The sequence below is a fragment of the Schistosoma haematobium genome, chromosome 4 (assembly GCF_000699445.3).
Source record: "Schistosoma haematobium chromosome 4, whole genome shotgun sequence".
NCBI lineage: Eukaryota > Metazoa > Platyhelminthes > Trematoda > Strigeidida > Schistosomatidae > Schistosoma > Schistosoma haematobium.
Window position 1 is genome coordinate 22,533,134 of NC_067199.1, and position 27,996 is coordinate 22,561,129.

At 35.3% G+C, this 27,996-nt stretch overlaps 1 protein-coding gene across 1 annotated transcript; it reads right to left on the bottom strand.

The window, feature by feature from the left end:
• Window positions 1-492: 492 nt before the first annotated feature.
• Window positions 493-27,530, bottom strand: MSH6 (DNA mismatch repair protein msh6). Its single transcript, XM_051215987.1, has 22 exons — window positions 27,491-27,530; window positions 27,219-27,425; window positions 27,053-27,178; window positions 26,765-27,016; window positions 26,511-26,729; window positions 26,139-26,471; window positions 26,033-26,104; window positions 24,191-24,449; window positions 22,604-22,815; window positions 14,910-15,018; window positions 13,410-13,572; window positions 13,117-13,284; window positions 11,745-11,829; window positions 10,321-10,416; window positions 9,213-9,272; window positions 6,789-7,015; window positions 6,227-6,359; window positions 5,378-5,620; window positions 3,658-4,044; window positions 2,770-2,904; window positions 2,000-2,067; window positions 493-765 (listed from the first exon to the last, which is right to left on the bottom strand). Exons 2-22 carry the CDS (start codon window positions 27,357-27,359, stop codon window positions 693-695), a joined length of 3,561 nt encoding a protein of 1,186 aa, XP_051066534.1. The 5' UTR covers window positions 27,360-27,425; window positions 27,491-27,530; the 3' UTR covers window positions 493-692.
• Window positions 27,531-27,996: the final 466 nt, after the last annotated feature.

Genomic DNA, 27,996 nt, shown 5'->3' on the forward strand with positions numbered 1-27,996 from the left:
TGAATGATCTGTTCAAAGTTTCTACTGGATACTGATATGTGGTGGATAATCGTTTCGCTCTCGAACCAGATGCAAGGGTAAATCAGATTTGACAAAACGAAGTTTCTCCTCGATGTGCTCAAAAGTTGTTTTCTCCCTGGTTTTTGTTGAATAGAGCAATGGAGTTACTAATAGTTGATATGTATCATCAGGTTTTCATATGCATAAAACTAAGATGATTGCAAACTTCTGTTTTACTGTTGGTTAAGTATTAGTGGATCACACTGTATCTAGTAGGTCGTTTGAAATGTAACAACGTGATACAACTGGCATGATAGCATTGTTCAACAATTATTGTCTGTGTATACAGAAACCAATTTTTAAAATTGGAAACACGTAGAGGTATGCTGAGGTGGTCTCATAATAATTTGCAGTAGCCAAAAGTTACGGTTTTTAAAAATAAGCTATTGATACCTATTATAATATAGAAATTTCCTCTAAATCATAATCCATTAAAATGTCTACACAGATCATTTTTTTCTCCCATCATAATTGCACTCGAACCACTAGGTGTGTAAGAAAACCAGTTTTCTTAAAAAAAATATGAATTATTTAATGAGGGAAAGTGGGAAGTAGATATGTATTGGTAATAAAATCTAAGACGTGCCATTTAAAAGTTGAGTGAATATGATTTTCAAGGTATTGTTCTTATGTTATAAAAATGTTTTTAATTTAGAATTCCACTGTCTTAGGTCCTCCACTGTAACCGGCCCTTGCAATAATGTCCTGAAATGAAAAAGAGGAATGTTTTAAAACTAATCAATCAAAATATGTATAGAGGTTGAAAAATTATTACATTATTACAAATTTCCAAAAGCTCAATGATTTTTTACGGTTAATTAAGTTTGACAACCAAGATATCTGTTGCGAGTGAATGACTATAGTCAATTATCAGTATCCAGATACTATTGACAGCTGTAATTAGAAGTTTACTGAAAATTATTCCCTGTGGTTCCTTTATACCTGACAAAAGAATTCTCTATCAGAACGTAAAAAGACTGCGGTTTAAGGACCGCCTACACAAACCTAACGATGGACACAAGTAGGTTATCTCAATCGTCGTGCAAATGTGAAGTGTGACAGATTGTACGAAGATATGCGCGTGTCGCAGGAAGAAACTGTAGTTAGTGGAAATTATCAAGATATCCACCAGTTAATATAGTGACGTTATAGAAAATAAGTTTGATAAGTCTCCTATGGTAATCGGCCGATGATTTCTGCAAATTAGTAACCAGCAATGTGCCAACTTATCCCCGTTTTTTAAATGTTAAACCATATCATCAAATGGACAGACCAATGAGTCTTATTTTAAATGGCTGCTATCAGACAGTCGATTCTATGTCGGAGCTGTCAATGCTACTAACCTGTAACTGTTTGGGTGCAATAGAATCAGTGAGTAAGCGATATTCATAGTAATGAGTGTAATATGTTATACACTTGCTGTATTTGCTTACACCAAAATTACTTCGACGCTTAAGATGAGTGCAAAAGTATGAAGAAAATGACTGAATGTGGAAGGTGCCAGTAACCAGAGAATGAACAAAATGCGCCAATTCACAATGCCGTAGATGTATTGAACCGTTATTTTGATTGAAATTTAGCTATATAATATAAATAATTGGTCATTTCGCGTTTAGTTTTCAATTTCTAAGCTAATAACACAAGATGATTGTTTTCGATACCGAGAAGGTAGTCGATGCAATTTAACATTGTTAAGGTTTTCTTGTTATGAAAAATAAGACAATGTGTATATTTCTATTGAATTCGGTTTTTCATTGATTATCCTGGAATATCTCATAAATCCATTCGTATACTTATGATAAACAAATGTCATCTATGGTGTCAGACTAATAGAGGGAAGAAAAACTGGTAATTTTTTGATAATTTAAAAAGACTTCTCGTTACATTGTTTGAGAAAGTTTTTCTTTTGATAAATAAGAAGCAAACATACAATTCTTACCTCAGGCATGCAAACGTTGCAGTGGTTTTTTCGAACTCCTTCGCTTTGGTTAAACCAAGTCGGATAACCTAAGGTGGAAAGGTAAAGTCGCTGTGACAAACAAACATTTAGTAGTTTAATAACAATATGAGGCCAGAAAATCTGTTGGTGGGCATGTGGTTTTACAGAGGAAACTTGTGTGATACATCTTATGATCAACAGCATGATGAACTTTAAAAAATCAACCTTAAAGTTCTGCTTTTGCATTATCTACCTAACTTTTCCTCATTAAATAAGTCACTTCACGTATAAATATACTTCGACTGAAGTAACAATATTCACATGTTTAGGACGTTCTGACATATATCGAGACTGACTGCATCATAATAAAAATGATGTAAGGTTAATTATTCAGTAGGGGATTTAAAAAGTAAAAGTACTTAAGATAATTTAATCGCCATTCAAGTGGGTACAGATATGTACACAGTGAACTTTTGAGGTAAACTACAAATATCATTATTAATATTTCTCACGAAACGTAGTGTTTAACTACATGGTTATTTAGATGTCATATTTGCTATTAGGTTGTAATGCAATCTTTGGGTAATAAGGTCTCAATTAAAGGATAAACTATACTAAAGATTTTATCAGTTACACATAACGGTACATGGATTAAGATTACTATGTGAAATCCCGTGAAAAAATGTCTGGTCTCAAAGAAACGAACAGTTTATGCACATATAAAAAAATTGTTGTTAAAACAATATATAATTTATTCATGAAACTCTAACCTTATCAGGTAGCATAGCTAAACGAGCTGCATTGAAGCCATAACTTTTTGGACATGCACCAGGAATAAATTTATACAGAAATGTGATATTTTCCAAATCATTCGTTGAATCCGATTCTGCTTCAACCATACAAGACTTTTTTATTTACGTATACAAGTAGAAAATAAACAATTATTAGATACAAGAAATTCTTATGATGATGATTTAATAAGAAACATTTTGAGTACATAATGCTCGGGAAAATACACTCCCAAGACTTTTTCAATCTTAAGCATTTATAATACAGATAGGAAATTTCTTGAAAGAAATCCTAACTTGGGAATGTAATTTGAACAGGTAAAAAATTTCCTGCATAACAAATTAAAAGGAAGTAAAAAAAGGGGAATATATCTGAACGGATTCGATTATTCCAGTATGATATACCGAACAATAGGACATAATAAACAAAATTGCACTGGAACGAGAATGCCGTAGGACATAGAACAACTAATTAAAAGCATAAGGTGTTCCAGATCTGGAGAATGGTGACGAATATATTTATCTCGTTATGTAATAGATTTCGAGACCCACGAGAACCTCACTAATACTCCACACTGCTATCTCACGTAGTTCAGGTAAATAGTCAGTGGCTTTGTGAACTGGTGCTTTATTTTATTCCGGACATCTTGCAGTAATTTAACATTCATTCTTAAGCAAGTAATACATGTGTCAAAGATGGTCGACATTGACATCAGTAAAACACCTCGATAACTAAATAGGAATTAGATATTTTTGAAGTTCAAGGATAAATCACAGTGCGTAGAAACAACTGAAATGTTGCTACAATCAACCAAAAAGATGTTACGTGCATATATGAATATTTATAATCAATCACATTAACATGCTTACCATGTGACCCAGGCCAATGCATAGATGGTTCATATCTTCATCGGAAGTAGATGGGTCTGTGTTAGCAACTTGATCTACCAAGCTGTGATAGTGCGTTGAAAACAGAGTCCTAGGGCCAGAGCCATCGAAAAATCTTCCATTTGGTTTAGCTAAGTAAGAGACAACTGCACCTGCTAGGGCTGATCCGTCGTGAGTGGAAGTTCCACGACCTAATTCATCCATCAAAACAAGACTATGAGGAGTGATATGATGTAAAATAGATGCTGTCTCTGATAACTCCACCAAAAACGTACTTTCACCTGAAAGCATTCTGTCACTTGCACCAAGGCGTGAAAATATCCGATCCACAGGAGTTAGTTTGCATGACTTGGCTGGAATGCGACAACCCTAATAAGATATTTGAAACAATTAAAAAGAATAATTTAAATCAGAATCTTGTCAACATTTACAAAGAAAATATGGGACATGCAAATTATAATGTACGAATATTTATTTATCCCATTCTGATTATTCCTCACGGAAATTTATGGAAAGAAAAGTGCGGTAATATAAAAATAATATCTAAAAATGGGATATTTATCATCATTAGTAAAAAGCAAACAATCCAAGAGGAGTTTGGTGAAACCAAAAACACAATATATAAGGTCACAAATCGGTCATGTTTTAATAGATATTTGAAATTAATATAAGATCTTTCACCTGGTATTTAAGAATATAATACATAGGGTAAGCAAACACCTAACAGTTCTAGACCTGGAACAGATGTGGATCAGAAGAAATTTCGAAAAGTAATCTACTGCCGCTACTGAAACTATTTTTAATACAAATAAACGACTACAATTTTTGTTGCACTGATCTATATTTCTTGAGCTGTCTGATAAACGTTGCCTACAGTATTGGTAAATGTATATAGTATTTCGATAAAATAAAATCTACTGAAATACAAATTGAGGAGCAAATAGCTTAGTAAAACACAGATGAAATCAACAGTGAATGGTAAAGGATCGAAATAAAAGCGATACCAAAGATAGTGGAAAAGATAAAAAAATTATGGTTTCAAGATGAATGTATAAAAACATATTAAAACTTAAATTCAAGAAGATACATAAAAAGTAAACGCTACCACACAAATTTGTCTGTTTCTGAGCTAAGTGGCGAAACGTACCCAAAGACTGAATAAAAGAATTGTACAGAACGCTTAAAATATATGTGAAATATTCATACATTTTACAAAGTGAATACTATAGCGTTGATATGAATTAGCAAACAAACATAAAAATATGTTTAGCTTCAGTTATATTAACAAAGAGATCCACACAAGTCTATTCATAGCAGTAACTAACATGTAGTTTGATGTAACTTACCAACACATAAATCATCAAAAATGAGCATGGTTTAAATTATATAAAGTTATCTAACCCATTTACCATATACATGTTTAAGTATTTGGTTTTCTGTTACACTTATTTTACCTAATGGTTATTAACATTGCCCACCAATACAGATATCAAAACAGAATTACATGAAACGAAATTCAAAAAATCTAACAATATTTATACAAACACCTTACCGAAAATTAATTCACCATTACAATAAATTCTAAGTGAAATGTAAAAATGCTAGGCTTTTTACAGCCTGATTAATACGGTGTCATTTTGCGGCACATAATTTAAATGATATAACATATATACACAAAAGAACTAGTCACAATACAACTCACTAAATGTGCTAGTATAACTAATAAAGCAGCTTGTCTCATCAAAGTTGATTTTCCACCCATATTAGGACCAGTAACAAGAATAACAGAAACATTGTTAAACGTATCACGTAACGTATGATGTTGTGTTGGTGAATATATCATCGATGATGTTGTACCAAGTTTTATATCATTTGGAATAACATCTCCACCCGAAAATGTATTTATTAGACAAGGATGAATTCCATCAACTATTTCCAGTAATGGCTATAAAAATGTATTTTTTAAATCCAAATTACACAACTATAATTTAAAAAAATGTTATTCTTATAAATGGATAATATCAATTCAAATAATGTGGAATATATATATCATAGTTATTTTCTGAAGATTTAATACGAACACTTTGATTAGATATATACAAAACGATTAGTTTGACTCATTATCTATTGTAATATCTTTTAACGTCTATAAATTACAGAAGATTAATTATAAACATTTTACTTAATTTTATATAAAAAATATCTTAGTTATCTAGATATTGAGATTGTTTGTGCAAATCATGGTCTTGAATTTTATGTATACAATCACTTGAGTTTTTGACTCTGAAGAATGTAGAAGAATACCAAAAGGAAGTTAGCCAGTTTTTTTTAGTGTTCTAAATAGTAGATCAGGGACCGGTGGGTAATTTCCTGTAGGCTACCAGTCTTTTGGCATATACAGTAGTCAATGTCAGCAGACTTCATATGAAAACCTGATAATTAACTAATTTGTTAACTTACAGGAAAAATTAACAGTGGTTCACAATTATCTTCACACTACATGATAGTAATTTCAAACATTTTACAAATAATGAACAAATATCAAACATACTTTAGTAGATGAATTTAGATCAATAAATTCTGGAAGACACATCACATCAGAGGCATTTGTACTGTACGAAGATAGAGCAATTAGACAGTCTAATTCAGCTAAACAAGACATAGCCATATGCCAATCGGTAAACCTAAGTATTAAAAATAACGGAAATAATCTGTCATGGATGGCTTCAAGATTTTAAATAAAGTATTTAATAAACAGTTGAAAGCTATATAAAAATGTAACAATAATTAAAGCGCGTAAGAGTTATCAATATTATCGTATCCATACCAAATAACATAAAATTAAACTTGGCTTCTACAAACAGAAAAATGTCCTAGATTTGTGGCCACACAGGTTAAACATTAGCTATTACTTTCATCCAGTGTGTACATATAATGAGCACATATAGCTTGAGAATAAAGTCTTCAAAATATATTTTCATTGATTACTTTATGTTCTGAATGTTATAACAGCAACAGCGAAATAATTATCAAGCTGACGATCACAAATCGGTTGAATATTAACTTCCCCACTGTTTCAAATTGTATTTGAATCGAATGTAAAGATAACTTACGATTCACTAAACGATGAAAATATATGTTGCATTATCGACCGTAGACTAGCGTCCTTTCGTTCCTCAGCAGCAGTTAACTCGCTTAGCCATTCTTGGGTCTCTGAACAAGTATAACGTTTGACACCTTTTCGCTGTGAAGATAGCTGCCATGAGTTGGGAACACGAGATGCTAAAGATTCTGGGATTTCAATCTGATAACGATTGCGACCGGTTCCCCAATATGCAAGCTAAACATTTTAAACAAGAAACCAGATGCAATGAATAAATTAACAAAATAGTCGATTAAAAGATAAAATGATTATGAAAAAGAATATTGAACGAATAAACACTCCTGGTTAGTAACAGAACAGAAAAATAACATGGAAGGGAAACAGCTGTCGATATTATTAGGAAACAATGAAAATGAAACATTAACTCAATTACTGATCACAGATAAAACTGTACTTGAAGGTTATCCGTAAATTGTATGGTAGATTACCACCTATTCATAAGGTGGTGTGAATAAATACATTGGTATGAAAACAGTTTAATTGTTATGGATCTCGTTTAGTAAATTTATTAATTAACTAGCACACTACTTACGCCCGTTACCCCTAATGTTGGAGCATAGGCCGCTCACCAGAACTCTCCATCCAACTCTATCCTGGACAATTCTTTCCAGTTGCTATTCGTCCTTCTCATGTCTGCTTCCGATTCCCGACGTAGTGTATTCTTTGGCCTTCTTCTTTTTTGTTTCCCTTCAAGATTCCAAGTGAGAGCTTACCTTTTGATGAACTTTGATGATTCCTTTAATAAATATTCTATCTAATTCCAGCACCTTTTCCTAATTTCTTCCGCCGGAAGTTGGTTTGTTCTCTACCACAGCAGCCTATTGCTGATGGTTTACAGCAAACGGACACAGAGTATCCTGCGTTGACAACTGTTTATAAACACTTTTATATTTTTAACGATGGTTGTAGTAGTTCTCTAAGTTTCAGCTCCGTACAGTAGAACTGTCTTTATGTTAGTATTGATTGACAAGTTTTTTGAGTTCTAGGTGTTCTTCAACTGTAAGAATGCTGTCCTTGCTTTGCCAATCCGTTGCCTCCAAAGTGTTGAAGAAGTTTCTATAATGTTCTCCTATCCACACTGTCAAATGCTTTCTCATAGTCAATGGAGTTGATGTATAGTGACGAGTTCCATTCAATTGATTGTTCAACGATTATTCGTAGTGTCACGATTTCGTTTATGCATGACCGATCCTTATGTAATCCAGCTTGTTGATCTGGAAGTTGGGCATCTATTGAGTCTTTCATCCGGTTCAGCAACACCATTGAAAACGTTTTCTGGTACTGACAGTAATTTGATGCCTCCGTGGTTCTCGCATTTGTTCACATCTCCTTCCTTTGGTATCTTGATAAGGTATCCTTCTTTCCAGTCCGTCGGCACTTGTTCTTCCTTCGAAATCTTGGATGGAACGTGAAGCATGCTTTTAGCCTCTTCTATTTCTGAAATCAGAAGCTTCAGCTGATATATTGTCAGGTCCTATTGCTTTCCCACACTTCATTTGTCTGAGGACCATCCTGATTTCTTCTACCGTTGGTGGAGTGATATCTATGGGAAGGCCTATGTGTGCTGCTTCAATGTGCGGTGGATTCAATGGAGCTGGTCTGTTTAAAGGTTCCTCGAAGTGTTCTACCCATATGTTCCTGTGTTCTTGAATTTCGGTGTTTGTCTTGCCTTCATTGTTCTTGACCAGTCTCTTTGGTTCATAAATTACCAACGTTGCATATGTGATAATTACTAGAATATAAAAAATTCTACTATCTGTATTACACTAGGTAGATTGCGAAAAACGCATGATGAAACCTATACTCCAAATAAACAATTTTCCATTGAGCATTAATTTGAATGAAAACGACTTTTGCTCGTGAATGTTCGGCAGTCATTGAAAATGGACAGTATGGAACAGATGTGTTTAAACTCGATTAGTCAAACTATGTCAACTTAGTGAGATGGCACCTTGGCGGACGATTTCACAAGGAAACATGTTTACGGAGTTGCTGGTTTTAATTCGTCAACATATACTAAAAAAATATTGACGCTAAACTTAGAATTTATTACTAACTGCTATCGACTACTGCATTATCATATCGATTTCGATTAAACTATCTAGGATCGATAGTGATTCATGAGCTCTTAGAATATCTTCTATTTGTTGTACATAAGCATAATTTTAAGCTCTTTAAAAAAATTTATCTAACCAAATTACTGTCGACCTTTTAGACATGAAATCATATCGTACCAAAATCTAAGCTCCCATTTAGCATTACTGTTTAAACGATATTTTCAGAAATATGAAAAAAACGGATTAATTTTAAATAAAAAAGGAAGGTCAATGGGTATTTTATATGCCTTTGGGTATTTAAGAAACTATTCGCTTACCCGTGTACCGAATGTTTTGCTCCATTTTAATAAAAACTTGTTCATATCCTCAACAATCCTCTGAAAGCGGAAAATTATGAAAATTAAAAACTTGAAATTTTTTTCACACCCAAACTTTATTTGTTTATTCGCTGACACTACTTATTATTACATAGTAGCTTAAATATTTGTATGACTTGTATACTGCTTGATGTTATGTTTCGTAGTCTCAATGAACAGTACTTATTTCTTTTCTCATCATTCATTTTTTTGATCACATTTATTTGTTTTTTAAACGAACTACCTAATTTTGAAAATCCTTGACATGTTTGTCGTTGATACTCCCGCTTGATATAAATATGTGCTGTTTCCTGAATGAAGTATGAAGTTTCTCATCAAATGTGTTCGTCGACATAATGAAACACCGCACAAATTGTGATTCTTTGTTCATAAATTTTCAATATTTATTTTGTTTGCTGTGATGGTTTTGTATTTTAAATAAATCTTGTGTCCTGGTTCCGCGGTTGACGTATCACTTTGTTAGTGAGTTAAAATCAGAGTCAATATGTAAATTTACTCGTCAAACTCTTTCAATTGATTATTACTACCATATTCGTTACTAATTTTGTAGCCATTGCATTCAGTCCCACGTTTTCTCAAATATGATAAGATACATTTTATTATCATTTACTACCTAGTATGATTGTCTAATTTACTATCTTAATTTTGGCTGATGCATTCACACACATGTAAATCTTTTGCTCCACCCCTTAGATAATCGAGTAGTCTCATTGGACCTCACTAATGCGTGTGGTTGAAAGCCAAGTTTTCAGTTACTGGACCGTGATGAATTTATTTCGAATTTAAAATAGCTTTCCTCATGTTAATGTTCCTAATAGTGTGAGTTTTAATAACACACAATCTCTAAAACTAAATTTGACTGGGTTTCATTGGAATGCTTATTTTTAAAACGAAAATTAGACTTTCTTATTTTACACTCAATAATGTACGTAAGCCGCCGTGATACACGTAGCTTCCAGAATAAACATACAATATGTTAACAAAACCTATGAATACAAATCACACTAAAAGTGAGTTGAAAATTATTAATAATAAAATGAGCACGAACTTTGATTTCCGACACAGACTCATCATATTCAGGATCTATACCAGGTTCTGGAATGATTCGACCTTCATTTTTAGCTTTTTCAGCATCGAAAGCATTCTATAAAATATATGACATGAAGAGAAATCAGAGTAATTGTGAAAATCTGTAGTCGAACAAAACGAAACATAACAACAAATTAGTATAATTCGTTCCATATTTGTAAGACAACACTGTTTGAACTTCAAATAAAAGCCATCCGTTTCCTCATGAAAACCCTAACATTTTCATTAGTTCTTTAGTGAAAAAAACAAATGGCAACTTAGAAAAAATTCAAACCGTTTCCTGAGTCACAATAATTCAATATTAACTCTAATCTCTTCCAAATAACGAATTAATAAATTCGCTGTTTAAAAAAAGTTGATTAAAGGGGGATTTTTATTAGCTGTCGAGAATTCCCTCAACAATTGACAAAGAAACTTAGATTTCAATACGAGAACCTCAAAATCCGCTAATTGTTGAAGAGTTACGAACGAAACGGAAAATTAATAATAATGAAACTTATTCAATATGGATAAAATTACAGAGTGAATGAAGACAAACTCGGTACATTCAACCGCATCTAGGAAGCATATGAAGTGTGTCAATCAGGTTCCTTTCATATTGCAGAGGAACGAACCTATGGAAAGTTGTATATTGGCCGGTCCAAGTAGTTTCGTTTTAGTAACCCATCTATTCTCCCTGTGTTCTACTACAAAGCTTAATGTTATAAATCAATGACGTTTTGTGAGATTTCGCTTTGTCAAAGTATTAACACCTATCCTCCTCTACTACTTATGATAAGATATTTGAGTGCATTTGACTTTTCCGTATACTAGATAAGCACGAAATCTTAGACATTTAAAATGTACCTGCATACAATAAGCTATTAGCCACCATTTAACAAATCAATGTTATGAGCAATTCTATAAAATGACAACGAAGGTAATAACTAAAGACTGTGTCTATTAATTACAGAAACTGAATTTAAAGATACCGTTGCATCCGAAATGAATAATAAATGGGTGTAAAGTTTATTTGATGATTAGTCCTTAGTACTAGGCATTTCTATCAAGTAGCAAGTTATTATATAATGGTGATGAAATGAACTGAGTAAGGGTGAATCAATGAAAAGAACTTGAGTGAATACACTGACATGTGTTAAACGAGTATACGCCCTAGTGGTAACAACTGACAAATGTGCCATAGTTCTATTTGGTCAAAAATGAAGGTTCAACTCTTCAACCTACATAGGTTCAACATATCTCTTATCATTGGTTCAAAAAACTTGAAAAGGAAAGATAAAAAAGGGAAACAATTAAAACAAATCAAAAGGCCAACAGAGCAAAGTTTCCACAATTATAATTAAGCAGTTTAAAAGGCTAATAACACATATATTTCAAACGTACTTTGAAATAATTTATTTTCTCACTGATATCAGGAAAGTTGCCGCTCAGGCTAGTTAAAGTTACTAATTTTTTCAAATATGCGGAGCTAAAATTATGGATTAAAAATACACATCAGACTTCAAGTATATTTAACAATAAACAAAATGGTACTACATCCAAGTAGCGGTCATTGATTAGATAAACAGATATGCAAGACAAATGAAACTGTTGTATTTACGATTTTTGTGATATGCCAGTACAATTTATAAAGTTCAATCGAAAGAATGGGTAAAATTATCTTGTCTATTAAAGAAAATATAAGCGATGAAAACGATAACTTGACTGAATTATTGCTTCTAACAGGGTACGCAGTTACTAAGGTCACAAGAAAAGAGTGCAATTTTTTCTTCATATAATGAATTTCCAAAAGAGGGTAGTCATTTCAAGAGATCTGATCTTGTCTCTTTGTTACACAAAATTACGGAATACAGAAAGTAACATTTGAAGAAATTAATTTCATTGCGAGATATCAAGTGTATCTCTCTAGTAAATAAACAGGACTTTGTGATAGGAGAGTATAAGGTGATCATCATCTTATTGTGTTTACAGAAGTCATATCCATAATGTAAACAAGAAATAAATTTCTAGGTTACTGGAGTATAGTGAAATGGTTTTCCATAAGTAATTAGTCACTAGTTTATTTGAATATTTATGATTAATGAATTCACGAAACAGAACTACCTAAAAACATACACAGTAAGTAGTGTTTCCATTGAAACGTAAGTTACATACTAATAAACTGTAACACAAGCAACTTCCAGGATTAAACTATTAGTCACAATACAGATACATTAACTGTTCATTTTTAAGTGCGAGGAAAAGAATATGATTATATATGGCTCGTTATTGGCTGCGACGACCTTCCAGACATGTATCAAATTACGTTTATACCAGTTTCTTGACTTCAAATCAACGTCGAGAAAATCAACAATATAAATTATTTTACTAAGCTCTAAATAATTTTAATCTCACTCAAATCAATAAACCTATTATGCAGTCCAATGTTAGCAGGATTAATAGTGGCAATCTGAAAGTCGAAAAACTCTTCGTAATTCTTAGATCATATCACAGTACTTTGTAATAATAAATAACTATGTTATTTATCTTAAGATAACTTCACATAAAGTTAGTTAGAAAGAATGGTATTAGCATCAACCTGGTGTTATCAGTCACTAACGTAATTCTGAATATCAGTGTTGCCACTTCATCAAGTGAACTTATCAATAAGCATGGATTTACTAAAAGGATCTTTTGCTAGTAAACTTTTTAAAAAAAAACACTTGCCGATCGAGAATATACTAATTCATATTGGCATAAATCATTTAAAACTAACCTTAATGAATAATGGTTGATTTCATGAATTATTTTATAGCTCAATTCGAAACCATCTAAAGTAGCCACAAAATCAGTAATATTTTTTCTTGAATATTGAACTTCTTCAAATATGATTGCCCTACTATCTGGATGGTTTTTATCACCTTTAGAACCCAATAAATGAATTCTGTAGGAAGAAAAATTATCGGAAATGTTCAATCGTCTTTATTGAAATATCAGTGTATTTTTAAGGTACAAAGTAGATTTGATTAGAAACAGAATATAACTTAAAAAATCAACAAACAAACTTACTTTGTAATAAGACGCTCTAAATCAGGCAACTGAGCTAATTTGTCTCGGAGTTTAGGAATTATATCACTGATAGAAATAAGATTTTCAATTGCCAGTTGTCTTTGTCTAATAACATTTGGGTTGCATGGTGGAGCAGTTATCCACTGACGCAACAAACGACGTCCTTAAAAGAGAAATCGAAATGTGAGAAAATTGTGTTAAATACATATGAAACAGGAACCGATAGGTGTCTTTTCAATATCCATTAAGTGTTTAGGGTAACAGCAGTAATTACTTCTAGCATCCGTAAACCAATCTTTTTTTTTAAATAAAAAGATACTATATTTTAACCGACTTCATAATATGAAAGAAATTAGTTGAGTTTGTAGCATAGTAGTGACAGCGGACGTCAGAAAAGTATTTTTACAACAGAGTCATTTTGTGTAAATGGGATTTCTGGCTAACAATAAATGATCATTTCGATTATTACAAAGTTATCATATAAATAAGGAATACACGTTGCTTTTAGTCATTATGGTTAATTTTGAACTCGTCTCGATAATGTTTATGAAATTCGGCATTTTAAATGGTCAAATGTCATAACAAAATTATATTTGCTCTACAATTTGAGAGACTTTTCATAATAATAAATCTATTATTATTAGTTTATAAAAAATTAGGTTCTCTATAGTACATTTTCTTTAATAAGTTGTAACTAAAGACTTCGATTTCTATACATCAATGTGAATGATTATGACAATAGAGTAACGGCATATACAACTGTTGATTTTCGAGTAATAATCACATACAGATACAAACATTTCTCCAATTACTACAATTTGAATGTATTTCACATCAAATGACTCATATTCACACATTAGGAATGATATTCAACAGTCTAACATGATCGGACAATCGTTTAATACATAGTTTTGGTGTGACATTATTTAGATTATTTCTCTGAGGTTGGGATCGCACCGAAAGGCGAAACGTTGACGATATTCAATTGTTGTGATTTTAACAAACATAACTACAAGTATCTGCTAAACAATTGATATCCAACGATTATGAAACTAATTGTTCAGAACCCAGTTGGGGTCCTCGTGATTATCGTAACCAATGGTTAGAGATTTTGAATGACATGGCTCAAATTATTTGCAATGGAGCACGTGCATTCGTTCTTCATCTTCCGCCAAATCCTAAGATTCTTAAATTACTGTTTTATCTTTACTTCACTATTTTGTATTTTCTTCTCGAGTCGCATCTTCAACGCGTAATCTTTCCTATTACCACTGATGCTAACACTACATCTACTATACTGAGATTTAGCATAACAATTCCATTTCTCTGTGCTAATGAAGCATGACATCTTGAACCGATGTGCATACGTACCAGACTCTATGTTACGGCTAACTGATTGTTCAACACTCAACGACATTTATTATAGCCGCTTCTTGTTACATGTTATTTGTCTATATTCCGATTATAAAACAAATTATACAAATACAAACAATGACATACCAAAGAAGGTACAACAAGTATTGAGACGTTGCAGCAAAGAACCTTCTTGAGAACCATCTACATTGTTTCGTATGATATCCAAATTAGATAATGTAATACTGTCCAAAACCTGCATATATGTTTTATCCACACGACCAAAATAATTACTTAAACAGTAAATATATTGAATAATGTGGTATATCGAAACCTAAATTTAAAAAATGCTATCTATGACAATTAAATGTTGACCAGCCTACTATCCTATAAAAACCTCTTTTGTGGAAAAACATTAGTTTCAATCGTCCAGAAGTGGGTTGAAATCAGGACAAGTTGAGCTAATTCAGTATGTACAAAGGCTGTAGTAATCTGCAAAAATGTATTGTAATTTGCTTAAATTCACTTTGGATTGTTATAGCGTAATTCCAGAGTGTTGAGTATACTACTTTGTCTTAGCTGATTAGTAGGAATAATAGTAAGAAATGATACTTTTATGAAGTATTTAGTGAAGACAACATCCAAAGGTGCAGAAATTAATTATAAAAACCTAGTGTTTTAACTCCGATTAGAAAAACTCTATAGACGCTGTTGTTTAATAACATTAATTTTACTTGACATATATATTTTTTAATGGTTAGTGGTAGAGTTACTCATGAAACGAATTACGTTTAGTTCAGAACTTGTTAGTTGAACGTATATGTGCTTTAATGATGTCTTCACCGACACTTGAAATCAGTGCCCATTATCTCGCATATCAGATCGTGATTCACCGGGTTTCTGCGTAACAACTTTCATCAGCCCCTAATGCCCTGATATGGTCGAGAAGAAAGAGAATCCGATTCCCTTTCGAAATACTCTCACATGAACTCACGTATACAGTCACTGCAAGGTAGGTCCTACGCATTGCCTTCATGCGATGGGGGTGTTGTTTACGAAATTAAAAGGATGGAAAGAGAATTACTCCTTAACCGGAATAATGGATACAGAGGATCTACCTACAGGGGTTGGAAAATCCTGACTCAAAACCAATGGTGCACACAGGCTCCAGGATACTGAGGGAACAAATGGCGTATGGACCTATTGTTAGTCACCGGTTCCATAGGACTGCATTTTCTAACGTTGTTCCACTGCCTTGTGGAATAGACCTTTAGGTCAAAGGCTTCGGGTGTAGCCTCCTAAGAAAACTACCTGTTTAGGCACCCCTGCACTATCCCAACACTCAAACAAATTAAATGATTATTAATATTGGAGAAAATTATTGTTGCTTCGACACTGATTCCAACAAATCATATTCAAAATTATCTTTCTTACACTACGTCGCTTATCTACTCCCTTTTATTCTCATTATGTGTATGCTTTTCTTTTTCAAATTATACAGCAGCTCGCCTATGGTGGAAACCGTCTTATCTAAACGATATCAAGTCACTGACTGGTCGGAAGTTGGATGCTACCGTCGAATGCGAATACTGAAAGTTTTTTCTAAAACCATGTACATCATTCAGACTGACTACCTTCAACGTTCGCGCACTAATGCAGATCGGACAACAGATAGGGTTGGCTATGTCCTTAGAAAGTATTATTATTGATGTCTGTTGTCTATCTGAAACCCGTATTCAAGACTCTAGTGAAGTACTACAAATTCGCTCTCCATCTGTCGACCAGATAAGCTTGTTTTACGTGCGTTTATACGGAGACCTTGTGGCATCTTTGTTTAGTTTTGCTGGTGTTGGTGTCGCACTAAAGTTGAGGCAGTACTGATCGACTAAATCCTCATTAACAGTCGGCTATGTGTTGTTAGATTAAGTTACATCGGAGTGCGAAGAAATCGGTGTGAGAAACCATGTCTTCTCGTCATATCCCCTGCTCTCCGATAGACTGCTTTCCGGGTGCGATTGTAGGTGAGTTTTATCACCAGTTAACCGTTTTTCTATAGAAAGTGAGTTCGACAGATATTGCAGTACTAGCCGGAAACTTGAATGCTCAGGTCGGGCGTCTAGGTACGGGAAAGAGTCGTTTAGGTGGCCGATAGGAACTTGTTGGTCGCCGGTCAGGTAACTGGGACTGCCTACTCCAACTGTTTGCAGATCACAGCGTGTTTCTGGTTAGCACTATCTACTAACATAGTCATCGCCAATGTGTTACATGGCGTCCTCCCTCGTCATCTCAAGCCTGGATTCAGATTGATCACATTACGACCAGCTACCGCTGGCGTGGTTGTGTACAAGATTGTCGCTTCTTTTGGAGTACCTATGTGGACTTTGATCATACCCTTGCTTGCGCTAATCTTACCTCACTTTTTAGTGGCCAACAAATTCATCGTCCTAAACGGATCCATGGTTGCAGCTTCTGTTGCAACTAAATATCAGACCGAGTAGGTTTGAGGTAAGCTGTCAGCCCACCAAAAAGTATAGATGAGTATTGGCTATAATTGCATAACGCCATGAAAATGGCGAGTAAGGTCGCTTGCGGCTTCGCAGAACTTCCCATTTATAAGGGCTGGGTTTAAATAGCTCTTAACAACTCTCTGAAGCACGTCGGTCTACCTCGGGTAACCACGAGTTTGACCATAAACGAATATTTTCAAGAAATGAAATTGTGAAAAGCTTGCTTAAGGACCGAGAAGACTGGTGGTCAGGACGTGCTAACGAATTGGGAACAACAGTTTCATCTGGTAACTGCCGGAAGCCCTTTGAATTTATCCGAGCCACTGGGAGCATGAAGTCTGGTGTGAGTGAAACAATCTGGGGAGCTGACGGGATGCCAACCAAAAATATCTACCGACGTCTTGGACGATGGACAGAGTTTTTCGAGTAACAGTTCAACTGATCTGCTGCTCCGGCGACATCGATCAAATTGTCGTGCCCTCCATGACCGATGACGACTGATCCACCTAACGAGGCGGAATAGCGCAAGAAACTTCAACACCTGGAGGGACACAAATCACCAAGCCCAAATACCTGAAGGACGTATTTCAAAAGAACGGCTACCCAATCAACTTAATCAAAAAACACCAACCGCACGCAGCATCAGAACCCAAGTCAAGCACAGAAATCAACAAAAGGATCACCCTACCATACATACAAGGAATATCAGAAACCGCAACGAGACTGCTGAAAACCTTCGGGATAGGCGTGGCACACAAACCGACAAAATCACTACAATCAATCCTATGCAAACCGAAGGATGAAATAACAAAGGAAAACAAATCAAACATCATCTACAAAATAAATTGTGCCAACTGCGAAAAACACTACATCGGACAAAGCGGACGCCCCCTTCACCTTCGCCTACATGAACAGCAACTAGCAGTCAAACGCCATATCTCTTCACTTATATCAATACACGTGGACAACTACGGACACTCATTCGATTGGAAAAATGTAGAAATCTTAGACAAAGGAAACTCCAGAAACACCAGAGAATTTTTAGAAGCCTGGCACTCAGGTCAATCAGCAATCAACAAACATATTGAAATCAATCCAATTTATCAACCAATCAGGAAAATCATGCACAAATATAGGAACAAAAATCGAACCAATGGGAGACACAGCCAAGACAAAGAAGTGAACAATGATAAATTTAAGGTCAATAAGAACCAATCAACATCGAGGTACACAGAACAAGCTGTGGAACACATATGGAGAAATTCGAACACTTCACTTCTACCTGAAGTTTGTGCTGATGATGTCATTCAGAAGAACGATGAAAGCTCCACGACCAAACCATCCAGCTCAGAGAACAAAAATCCACCAAAAGTCTACTTTTGATTGCACCCAAACTATTGGTTTCCATCATACTTCGTAGACTGTTCAAAACCCGATAAACATTGACTCGCGAGGAGCAGCTTGGTTTTTGTTCTGGCCGAGGCTGTAGTGACCATATCTTCATCCTTCACTAAATGTCCACTAGTGACCAGTTTCAAGACGGATCTCCTGAAATTCTAGTGAAAAGCCGCAACTAGCGGAGTTTTACCGTGTTGGTTGTGAAGCGGTTACTCACTGAAGACAATGGTGGACGGTCGCACATTATCGTGGACTGGTTGAAAAGGGACATTAACACCGTTGGATGCCGGCCCGTTGTTCTAGAGGTTCAGCGTTCGTGTGCGAAATCGAAGGTCCTGAGTCCGAGTCCCGCGTGCGGAAACGTGAATGCGCACTGCTGAGGAGTCCCATATTGGGACGAAACAGCTGCTCAGTGCATCCAGGTTTTCAATGATGGTCTGACATTGATCCATTTATGATGTAAGGGTGTTGGTAAACCTCTTATCATTGCAATTTTATTTTTGAGACTTGAATTTCTCATTTTCGCGCCAAAAGCGCCCATTTTGACGCTCATATTGTATTTCCCACTTGGTAGGATCTACAATGTGATTGATTTTTTTAATACGCTATTTTATGACGCTTCGAAGGTCCTTTTTGTACTTTATATATACGTTTGAGTTGTGTGCTTGTTTTGTTCGTGCTTCTGGCTGCTTTTGGAATATATCTTTCCCTCATCTTGAACTGGTCTTCTACCTCTCGTTAGCGGGGCTAGGACGCATTGGAATAGTTAGCTTGATTCGTCGTGTCGCAGAATTTTCGTTTCGTTTGCCGATTTTAGGTGATCTTGTAATCTCTTCAAACATTGCATGGAACACCGCCATACTTATTGCGAGCCAAAAATTGTAGTGTTTCTCGACACTAGGGACGCCTTCAATTCGTTCGACAGGGCTGTTATCTGAGATTGTCTATTGAAGAAGGGTATTCCTCAAAAGTTTATTAGCATCATTAAAGCCCTATATACAAACACACCAGGCAGAGTGAGGGCACGTAACCATCTCTATTCATTGCACCATTCAAGCAGTGGGATTAGGCAACACTGCCTGATCTCACCATTCCTCCTGAGTATTTTCATCGATGACGTTCTGAAAACAGCTATGATGGATGTAAGTAGTGGTGGTGTGGATCTGTTGCCTGGAGAAAGATTTTTGGACATTGAGTGCGCAGATTATATTGTCTTACTGCGGGATGATACCCAAGCCATGCAATCCGCATTCAATCAGTTGGCAATGTGCCCATCGGTATGGCATATGCTTTGCACCTTCCAAGTGCAAAGCACTTACAAAACTAGCAGGACCCTGAACCCGCACTCCCCCTGGATTGTGACAGATCAAGTAGTCGAGAATTCGTATATCTGGGTAGCTGTGTAATTGCCGGTGCGTGAGATGAGATCAATTCACGTATGGTGAAAGCCAAGGACAATCTGGCCCATATTTGACACCGTGATGTTACACTGGGTGTAAAAAAGTTGGATCAATCACACATCAGTGAGAGCAGTCTTGCTCTATGTTTGTGAAACCTGACCTGTTTGAGTTGATGATGTTAGACGACTCTATATGTTTGATCATCGCTCTCTCTGAAGGATTGCTGATATCCAGTAATGGAATGTTCGACGTCGTGCATTCGGGCACAGAGATGATAATTTAGTTGATGTCACCATCTCGAAACATCGACTTCCGTGGCTTGGACATGTACTACGAATATCGTCCTAGAGAGTTCCACTCTGTGCATTATTTGCCAAAGCAGGGACCGGTCGGAAAAAGTGGAGAGGTGGTCAATGTATGATGTGGTATGAAAGAAAGCTGTACAGGACTGGCTTCTGTTGGTCATTCACGACCCCCTGGTTGGGATCCTAGAGATGGTACAACACAGTGGCTTGAGACGTTATCAGACATGGCTCAGAAAAGAAGCCCATCGCGATCCTGCTGTAACTTTCTTTTACCTTCTTCGCAAAGGTGGACGTAACTTCTTTAACTGAAAGAATTCTTTCTAGTTGTATTTTTCTTAACTGAACTGCTTCTCCCACTATTATTATCATTATTATTATTATTATTATTATTATTATTATTATTATTATTATTGTTATTAATGTTTCACTCATACGCTAATTTCTGTTCATTGTTGTTCTTTCATTATCCTCACCCTCTATCCTCTCTCTTCACAACCTCATTGTTATTGTGTGACGCATAGGTATTCGGTGCCTTCTTGTACCAATGTTTATGTGTTCAAATAAATAAACTTTCATCAACAGTTCTCAATAACAAAAGTAGAATACGTATTTCGTTGCTATCCACTACCCGAAGTATAATAAATACGTAAACGCAAATGATGTCAAGAAATTTGTATAAGGAACCGAAATAGCAAAAATTATTGGTTATTTCAGTTCTCAATATCAACAACGAAAGAAATCGAAACTCATATAAGTCATCAAATTTATTCTACGAAAATGCAATACCTAAGAAAAACCTGGGAGTTAACAACGATCTAAAGTTACAAATTCAAACATATGAGTGTAAAAAATGTGAAATGAAAACAGACATCTTTAATGAAAAATTTCCGAAACAGACGATCAGTCTACGTTTGCATTAACTAGTAGCCACGCGGATAGAGAATGAAGGGGAAAATGAAGATAAGGATCCTAGCTATACCAAAAAGCTGTGATAAGAACCTAGGTCTAGGATTTCCTGTTGACTACCTCCAACCGCCATCTTATCTCAACATAGTGCACGCACTGTCGAGCCACATTGCAACCTGGTCGATAGGATTCGACCTGCAATAAGAAGGACCTGACATACATGACACTGATCAGTACCCAGTGATCAATCAATTGTAAATAAAAAGCTATGAGAACAGAAAACACGACGCTAAATAAAAACTGAAGTATAAAACATTTAGTTTCTCCAAAAAGAAAGAGAATGCACATAATTGACAATTTGAATTTTTTTCTGTCATATACTTTGTTCTTAGTTGTATCATTAACCCTATTTACGAAGTCTGGGGCTGTTTTATTTATTTACTTATTCGAACATCGGTACGGTGTTGGAAGAGGTGAATAGGTGGTCGGTACACATCGTCCAAACCAAATGTCTGAGCTTTTTAATAATAACACTCATGTGAGATAGGGACTCACTGATGACAATGGTGGGTGTGTCACTCAATTTCGTGGATTAGTTGAAGTTAGACATTAACACCGTTGGATGCCGGCTCAGTGGTCTAGTGGTTAAGCGCTCGCGCGCGAGACTGATAGGTCCTGGGTTCGAACCCCGCTGGGCGGTATCGTGGATACGTACTGCTTGGGAGTCCCACAACAGAACGAAACGGTCGTCCAGTGCTTCCAGGTTTTCCATCGTGGTCTAGCTTCAATTGACTCATGATCTCAACTATTGAAATTATTACAATCTCCACAAAACCCCTTCTGATACTAATAACTCATGTTTGACGTTATGAGTATAAGACTTTTATTTCTACATTAGTACAAGCTATGATATAGAAATATGGATAGAGTAAGTTGTATGTACCTAGTGGTTTAGGTGGTGATCTGACAATCGGAAACCAATAAACGTATCACAAAAACACAAGTTTAAAAGTGGCAGACTTAATTATCTTGGTTTTACTCAATGTGGTTAAATGTCAAAAGGGGTGTACAGAAATCAATCAATCGAGATTTAAGCTAGTTAATAATAAACACGTCAATTAATATGTTCTAGTACTACATCAATAGGAAAATCATCATCAATAGTTTCTTCTTAGGACTGCGGAAACAAAATAAAAAACCACTCATTTGTTGTGTTTGATGTGTTTAGGAAAACTGATCACTGAGACGGCCGAAAACTCAGTAGTTTAAGATAGAGACCTAACTGGGATTTAAAACTCAAATGCATTTCAGAATTCTAAACTTACCATCTGAGACTGTGTATCATAAAATAATTCAATAGACCCAGGACTTCTTTGAGAGTTAGCATTCTTCATATCTATTGGTACGTATACATCAATGAAACCCAGTGATAGTACTTCACGATCAATCAAACAGTAACGTAAGTAGTAAATAAGTGCACCAAGACACCGAAATGCTAGTTCACATTCTGGCTTTACAGTACGTCCTAGTGGATCATCTGGTCCGAAATAAATAAAAAAGGCCATATTCATTAGAACTTAGAGAAGTATTACTGAGTATTTTAAATATAAAATTGTACTAAGTGCAGTTACAGTGAGTGTTATTTACTTTGTTGAAAATGTAATGAAAAAATCTAAAGATGATTTCACAGTCAGCGAACTAGGAAATTTAACCTACCCATTGGTTAGAGGTTTACTAAAAACGTAGAGGTCAAAACTGACATGGGTAGAATGTCACAGGAATAAGAGACCAATTTAAAAATTGTACTGCATCTATACTATTAGCACATTCAAGTGAAAGGTATGACTGTGTAACACGATGTTATAATATGTTGTATTAGACAGTGATAAATGTGCTGCTGGTTTTACTACCAGAAAGTCAATTCTCCTACTGCAGTAGATCCTCGAGTAAAAACATTATAGCTAATGTGATTTGGACTTTATAGCTGTTTAACATGATAACGACTGTCACCTACGACCAAATATAATCTCCGGTCATAAGAGATGTGCATACGAAAACTACAAAATAAATACATTAAAACCAATTCCCACACTAACTATACCGCTTTTTATATACTTGATTGATTTTTACTAAAATAAGGAATGAAAATTGCTTACACCACTATCTGAACTCAGACTAATATAGTCGGCTTCGAATGATGCTTCAAATCTAGGCGCTGTTCGTATCATCAAGAATTCTAAACCAAAGAAATTGGAATGAGATTTGAATTTCAACCCAATGGTTGAAAGTCCGACGTTTTAAATATTGAGTCACTGTAATTAGTTATGACACCGAAAAGTCTTTCTTCTACTACTTACTTTGAGATGGTGGAGAAGATTTGTAGCTCAGATGGATGATTTTGGTGGAGTTTTGTTCTCTGAGCTGGATGGATTGGTCGTGAAGCTTCTATCTGAAGTCTGAAGTTTATTCTGATGATGTCGTTCAGAAGAACGATGAAAGCTCCACGACCAAACCATCCAGCTCAGAGAACAAAACTCCACCAGATACTACTTACTTTGGCAGGACGTTTCTCAGAACACAACTAAATTTTTGATTGTGTTGCGAGAATGTCACTTCTTATTCAAAAGGATCAGTTTAGAACATGACTGAGTGTGACTAATTCATGATGTATCTCCGACATCTTATTGGAGGTTCATATCTCCAAGATAAATGCTTGAAAACAATGAAAATTCAAATTAGAAATTGATATGAACAAACGACAAGAAAAACACTGAACTTTTATTGCATTGGTTGAAACATATAGAATAAACATAATCGTTATTCTGCTACAAAGATTTTGACAAATCTGCAACTTCAAAACAGACTAACTAGGACGAAATCTGAAAAACAACATTACACATATCGTAACGAACCTTCGGATAACATATTTAAGAGAACATCTGGCCAACTTTCCTTATCAGGGAACGAAGATACTTTGGAGATATGGTTCGAATCAACGGTGATGTTGGACATCCGTTTTGGGAAATAATCAGCTGTTTCCAACTCTTGGACAGTGTTCTTTGCACTCCAAAATTGTTTCGTTGGCGTTAGAAACTCAGTTGGAACACATGAAAGAGATGTTTTTATCAAGGATTTTATAGCTACTCCTGCAGTTCCACGCTCGATTAGTAACTGGTAAAAAACATTAAACCTTTTTATTAATGTTACCAAATCATCAGTAAATTAACTTGCTTGAGTGGTTGTGTGTATAGTGCCTTCATTTTTATTTAAACAAATGATCCAACCAAGCTGGCTTTTTCTGTTAGTTATAGAAATTCCCAAAATAGTTTACTTAGCTGAAGTATATCGAGTGATAAGATCTCGAAAGCATCGGCTAGAACGGGAGGGGCGTACTACATTTGGTCCGTAATGATCTGGTTTTATTGAAGCGAAAAGATGAAATACCAGAGTGAGGAGGTAGAATTCTAGGATAAACCAATTCAAGAACTGAACGTATGACTTGAAGTGAGCTTGTTGACAGTACATGTGAGAAAGCAGAAGCTAGTATTATTAGGTATTAAGCTAAATAGCTTAACTTTTTAGATCATTATTACAATACCTGCCACTTATCTTGATTGAAGCCTCAGTTATTCAACAAATGCTCATATTACTGTACTATCATTTCATACTAAGCCGAGTATCATGGTAATGGGACGTTCATCAGATCCTGTTTCCAGGAAGAACAACTGCATAAATAAATCTTGTTTTTTAATTGTTAGTATTAGATTGGTCAAATTTGTACTGATCAACTGTCCAACAACTGATCATTGAATATTACGAAAGATATTAACCGATCAGTCACCAATCTTTCAGAAAAGGGATTTCATCATATATACTCCATCCACATCAAACTCAGACTGGTAAAGTTATTTCAGACGTCTTAGTCTTTTACACTTATTTGAAAAAGAACTCAACACTTGACTTTGTTATTGTCGGTGCAGTATTTGAATCCTTAAGCCATGAAGAAAGAACAAATGAAAATTTCTAGAGCTTGTCGTTCAACCTTACTCTTATTCTGACATTTTCATAAACTTTAATGTGATAAATTTTAACTCGCCGATACTTAACTATTAGATGACTAAATTTCGAGAGCATTAGAATAATTGTTAAACACAGTTTGAAGTAACCTTTTGGTGAACTTGGAACTGTACGCTTATAACGATCAAAAATCTCCCATTTCTTATTGAGGATCGTCTGGACCTAAGTGGTATCTAATATTTAAAAACGTTGACTGAAATGTAACGGTCCTACTACCCTTTTAAATAAATACAGATAATTCCCCTGCCATCACTGAATTAAATAACTTCGAAAACATTTTATAAACGGCTTAGCACTTAATTGCATCTGATGTTGACTTGCGCACGAATATTCCATGTGGAAATTTTTAAGATTCGGTGTAACACGATTAAATCAATGTGGCTACAGAGAATTTAGTAAACCCCTAATTACATAATGACAAAGTCATCCACAAATGAAGTAAATGTGAATGGAATATAGTAATTGTAGAAATTTCGGATTCAAAAAGGAAGTAAATTATGACGTAAAACAAAAAACATCGATTTCTTCGCATGCGACCGGAGATCAAGGTATTTAGGAATAACATTTAAAAGAGAATTATTTGAGTAAACAATGTAAAGGGTAACACAAAGTGAACAGATGAGAACACACCAACGCTAAGTATCTAACACAAAACAAAACGCCTTTGCATATCTTACCTGGTTAGGAGGATGGTGGGATAAAAATGTACGTAATCGAGAACAGTGACGATCATCTAAAAACTGACCAATCTACTTTAGTTGTATAAAACCGAAGGCAACTTACATTGATTTTGCCAGTGGATGCATTCAATAAACCTATTCCGAAAGCAAAAGGGTAACTTTTATTACCGTGCGATTCTACAACAGCAAGTAAAAATGAATCAGGATTGGCTAAGTTTATCAAATCCCTAAAGCTTTCGTCATCATTTTCAACATCACCAGTCTCCACAGCCTTTACATCAGATATCTCTGACCTCGTACTGGCTGTGCAAGTACCCGGTGTTATAAGTTGACATACTTCTCTTCGCACAACCTTCTCGCTTGAAGATTTTCGTTTGCATCGTTCATTCATAGCATCAATTGATTCCGTTTGTTCAATGCGAGCAATCTTATAACCCTTGGTTTGAAATAACACATAAGAAACCTATAAACTTACTTTACGGACAAGCTGATCAGCCATACGAGGAAAAGCCACTTCAGGAAATCCACAGTGTGCAAAGTTCCCCTTCATAAACACCAAACCAAGCTCCTTTACGCCAATCATAGCATCCATGTGGTACATTTCATAAAACTTTCCAACCTTAAAAAACAGAATTACGTCGGTGTATCGCGACTTTAATTCCCACCACTGCCGCATGCCAGGAGTTTGTTTAGTCTAAAGTACTGAACAAAAAAAACTCGTGTACAAACCTTAAACTCCTCTGGGACATATAATGTGTGTGAGTCATATTCTGGATGATCGGGCCTTCGACCATTGATATCTTTGATTTTAGAGGGTTCTAAAAATGGAAGGCTTAAGTGAGTCCATGAAACAGTTTCATCTTCAAATGCTTCATTGACCTGCGCGACTACACTCATTTCTAGAGGAGATTCGTCTGCCGCCTCGTTTATCTTTTTGCCATTTTGTCTGACCGGCTGCGGGGAGAATGAATACCTTGACAACTGTTACTAAAATAACAGGTCAGTAACATCACTTACATCATGTTTATTTACCGCTTCTGCCTTTTCTTTTGAAAGAGCAGGGGCCTCATCTTCATCATCACTGGATTCGATGATAACCCGTCGTCTTTTGCTAACGGACGAAGTAGTGGGGCTGGACATAATCTAGCATTAAATGTATTAAGTTCGAGGTGATGAACTTTACTTCGTCATCGTGTCCAGTGGGTGGTCTCAGGCAAACAACTGGAGAGTTTGTGCTTTTTGAGGATTCTGAACACATTTTGTTTGAATTTTCAGATAAAGGTTTAGGGGAACGCGTAAAGAATGTCAAAAGGCTCTTCTGCATTTTTTAGGATATCAAAAATTGTAGTAAGTTGATAATCAAGTCCTATACTAAGCAGATTTGAGTAATCTACAAGTCAGGGGACATAAACGAGTCATGATTAGTCAAAACTCACTAAGAACATTCAAAACTACCTTATAACCGCAAAGTCTCTAAAACCTAATTGAGCGCATTGGCACAAGGTCTGCTCTGCTGTCAGTAAAAAAGAAAAAGGAAGGTGTTCATTGAACAACAATGATATGTCTTTAGTCTTCAGTAATAAGGATAGAAGGTCTATCGACCTATATTAATCCTTGCAGTTTGTAGCACTGTGAAGGTCCAACCCCGTTTTGAATATATCAACAGAAGGTGCTGATATTAGGTGTTCTGGTAGAGAATTTCAGTAATTCACTACTCGGTGCAAGAAACAAAACTTCAGACGTAGATGATTTGACCTCAGTTTTTTAAATTTCTTCGAATTTCCTCTCAAATGGTCAGTCCTAGGCGGAATGAAAAGACAAAGTGTATTAATACTAAGTCCATCGTTCAGTATACGATAAGCCAGTATTAGATCACCCCTGTTCTATGGTATGATAACGGAAATATTTTAAGACGTCCCAGTCCGACTTCATAAGATAGGCCAGCTAAGCCTTTTACCATC

What these genes read in the sequence shown, in the direction of transcription:
- MSH6 (XM_051215987.1), bottom strand. Translation starts at nt 27,359, where the DNA reads ATGCAGAAGAGCCTTTTGACATTCTTTACGCGTTCCCCTAAACCTTTA. An exon ending in GCAAAACATTCGGTACACGG is followed by an intron (nt 7,016 to 9,212) that starts GTAAGCGAATAG and finishes TAAAATGTTTAG; the next exon opens with CTTGCATATTGGGGAACCGG. An exon ending in TAGTTATACTAGCACATTTA is followed by an intron (nt 4,045 to 5,377) that starts GTGAGTTGTATT and finishes ATATCTTATTAG; the next exon opens with GGTTGTCGCATTCCAGCCAA.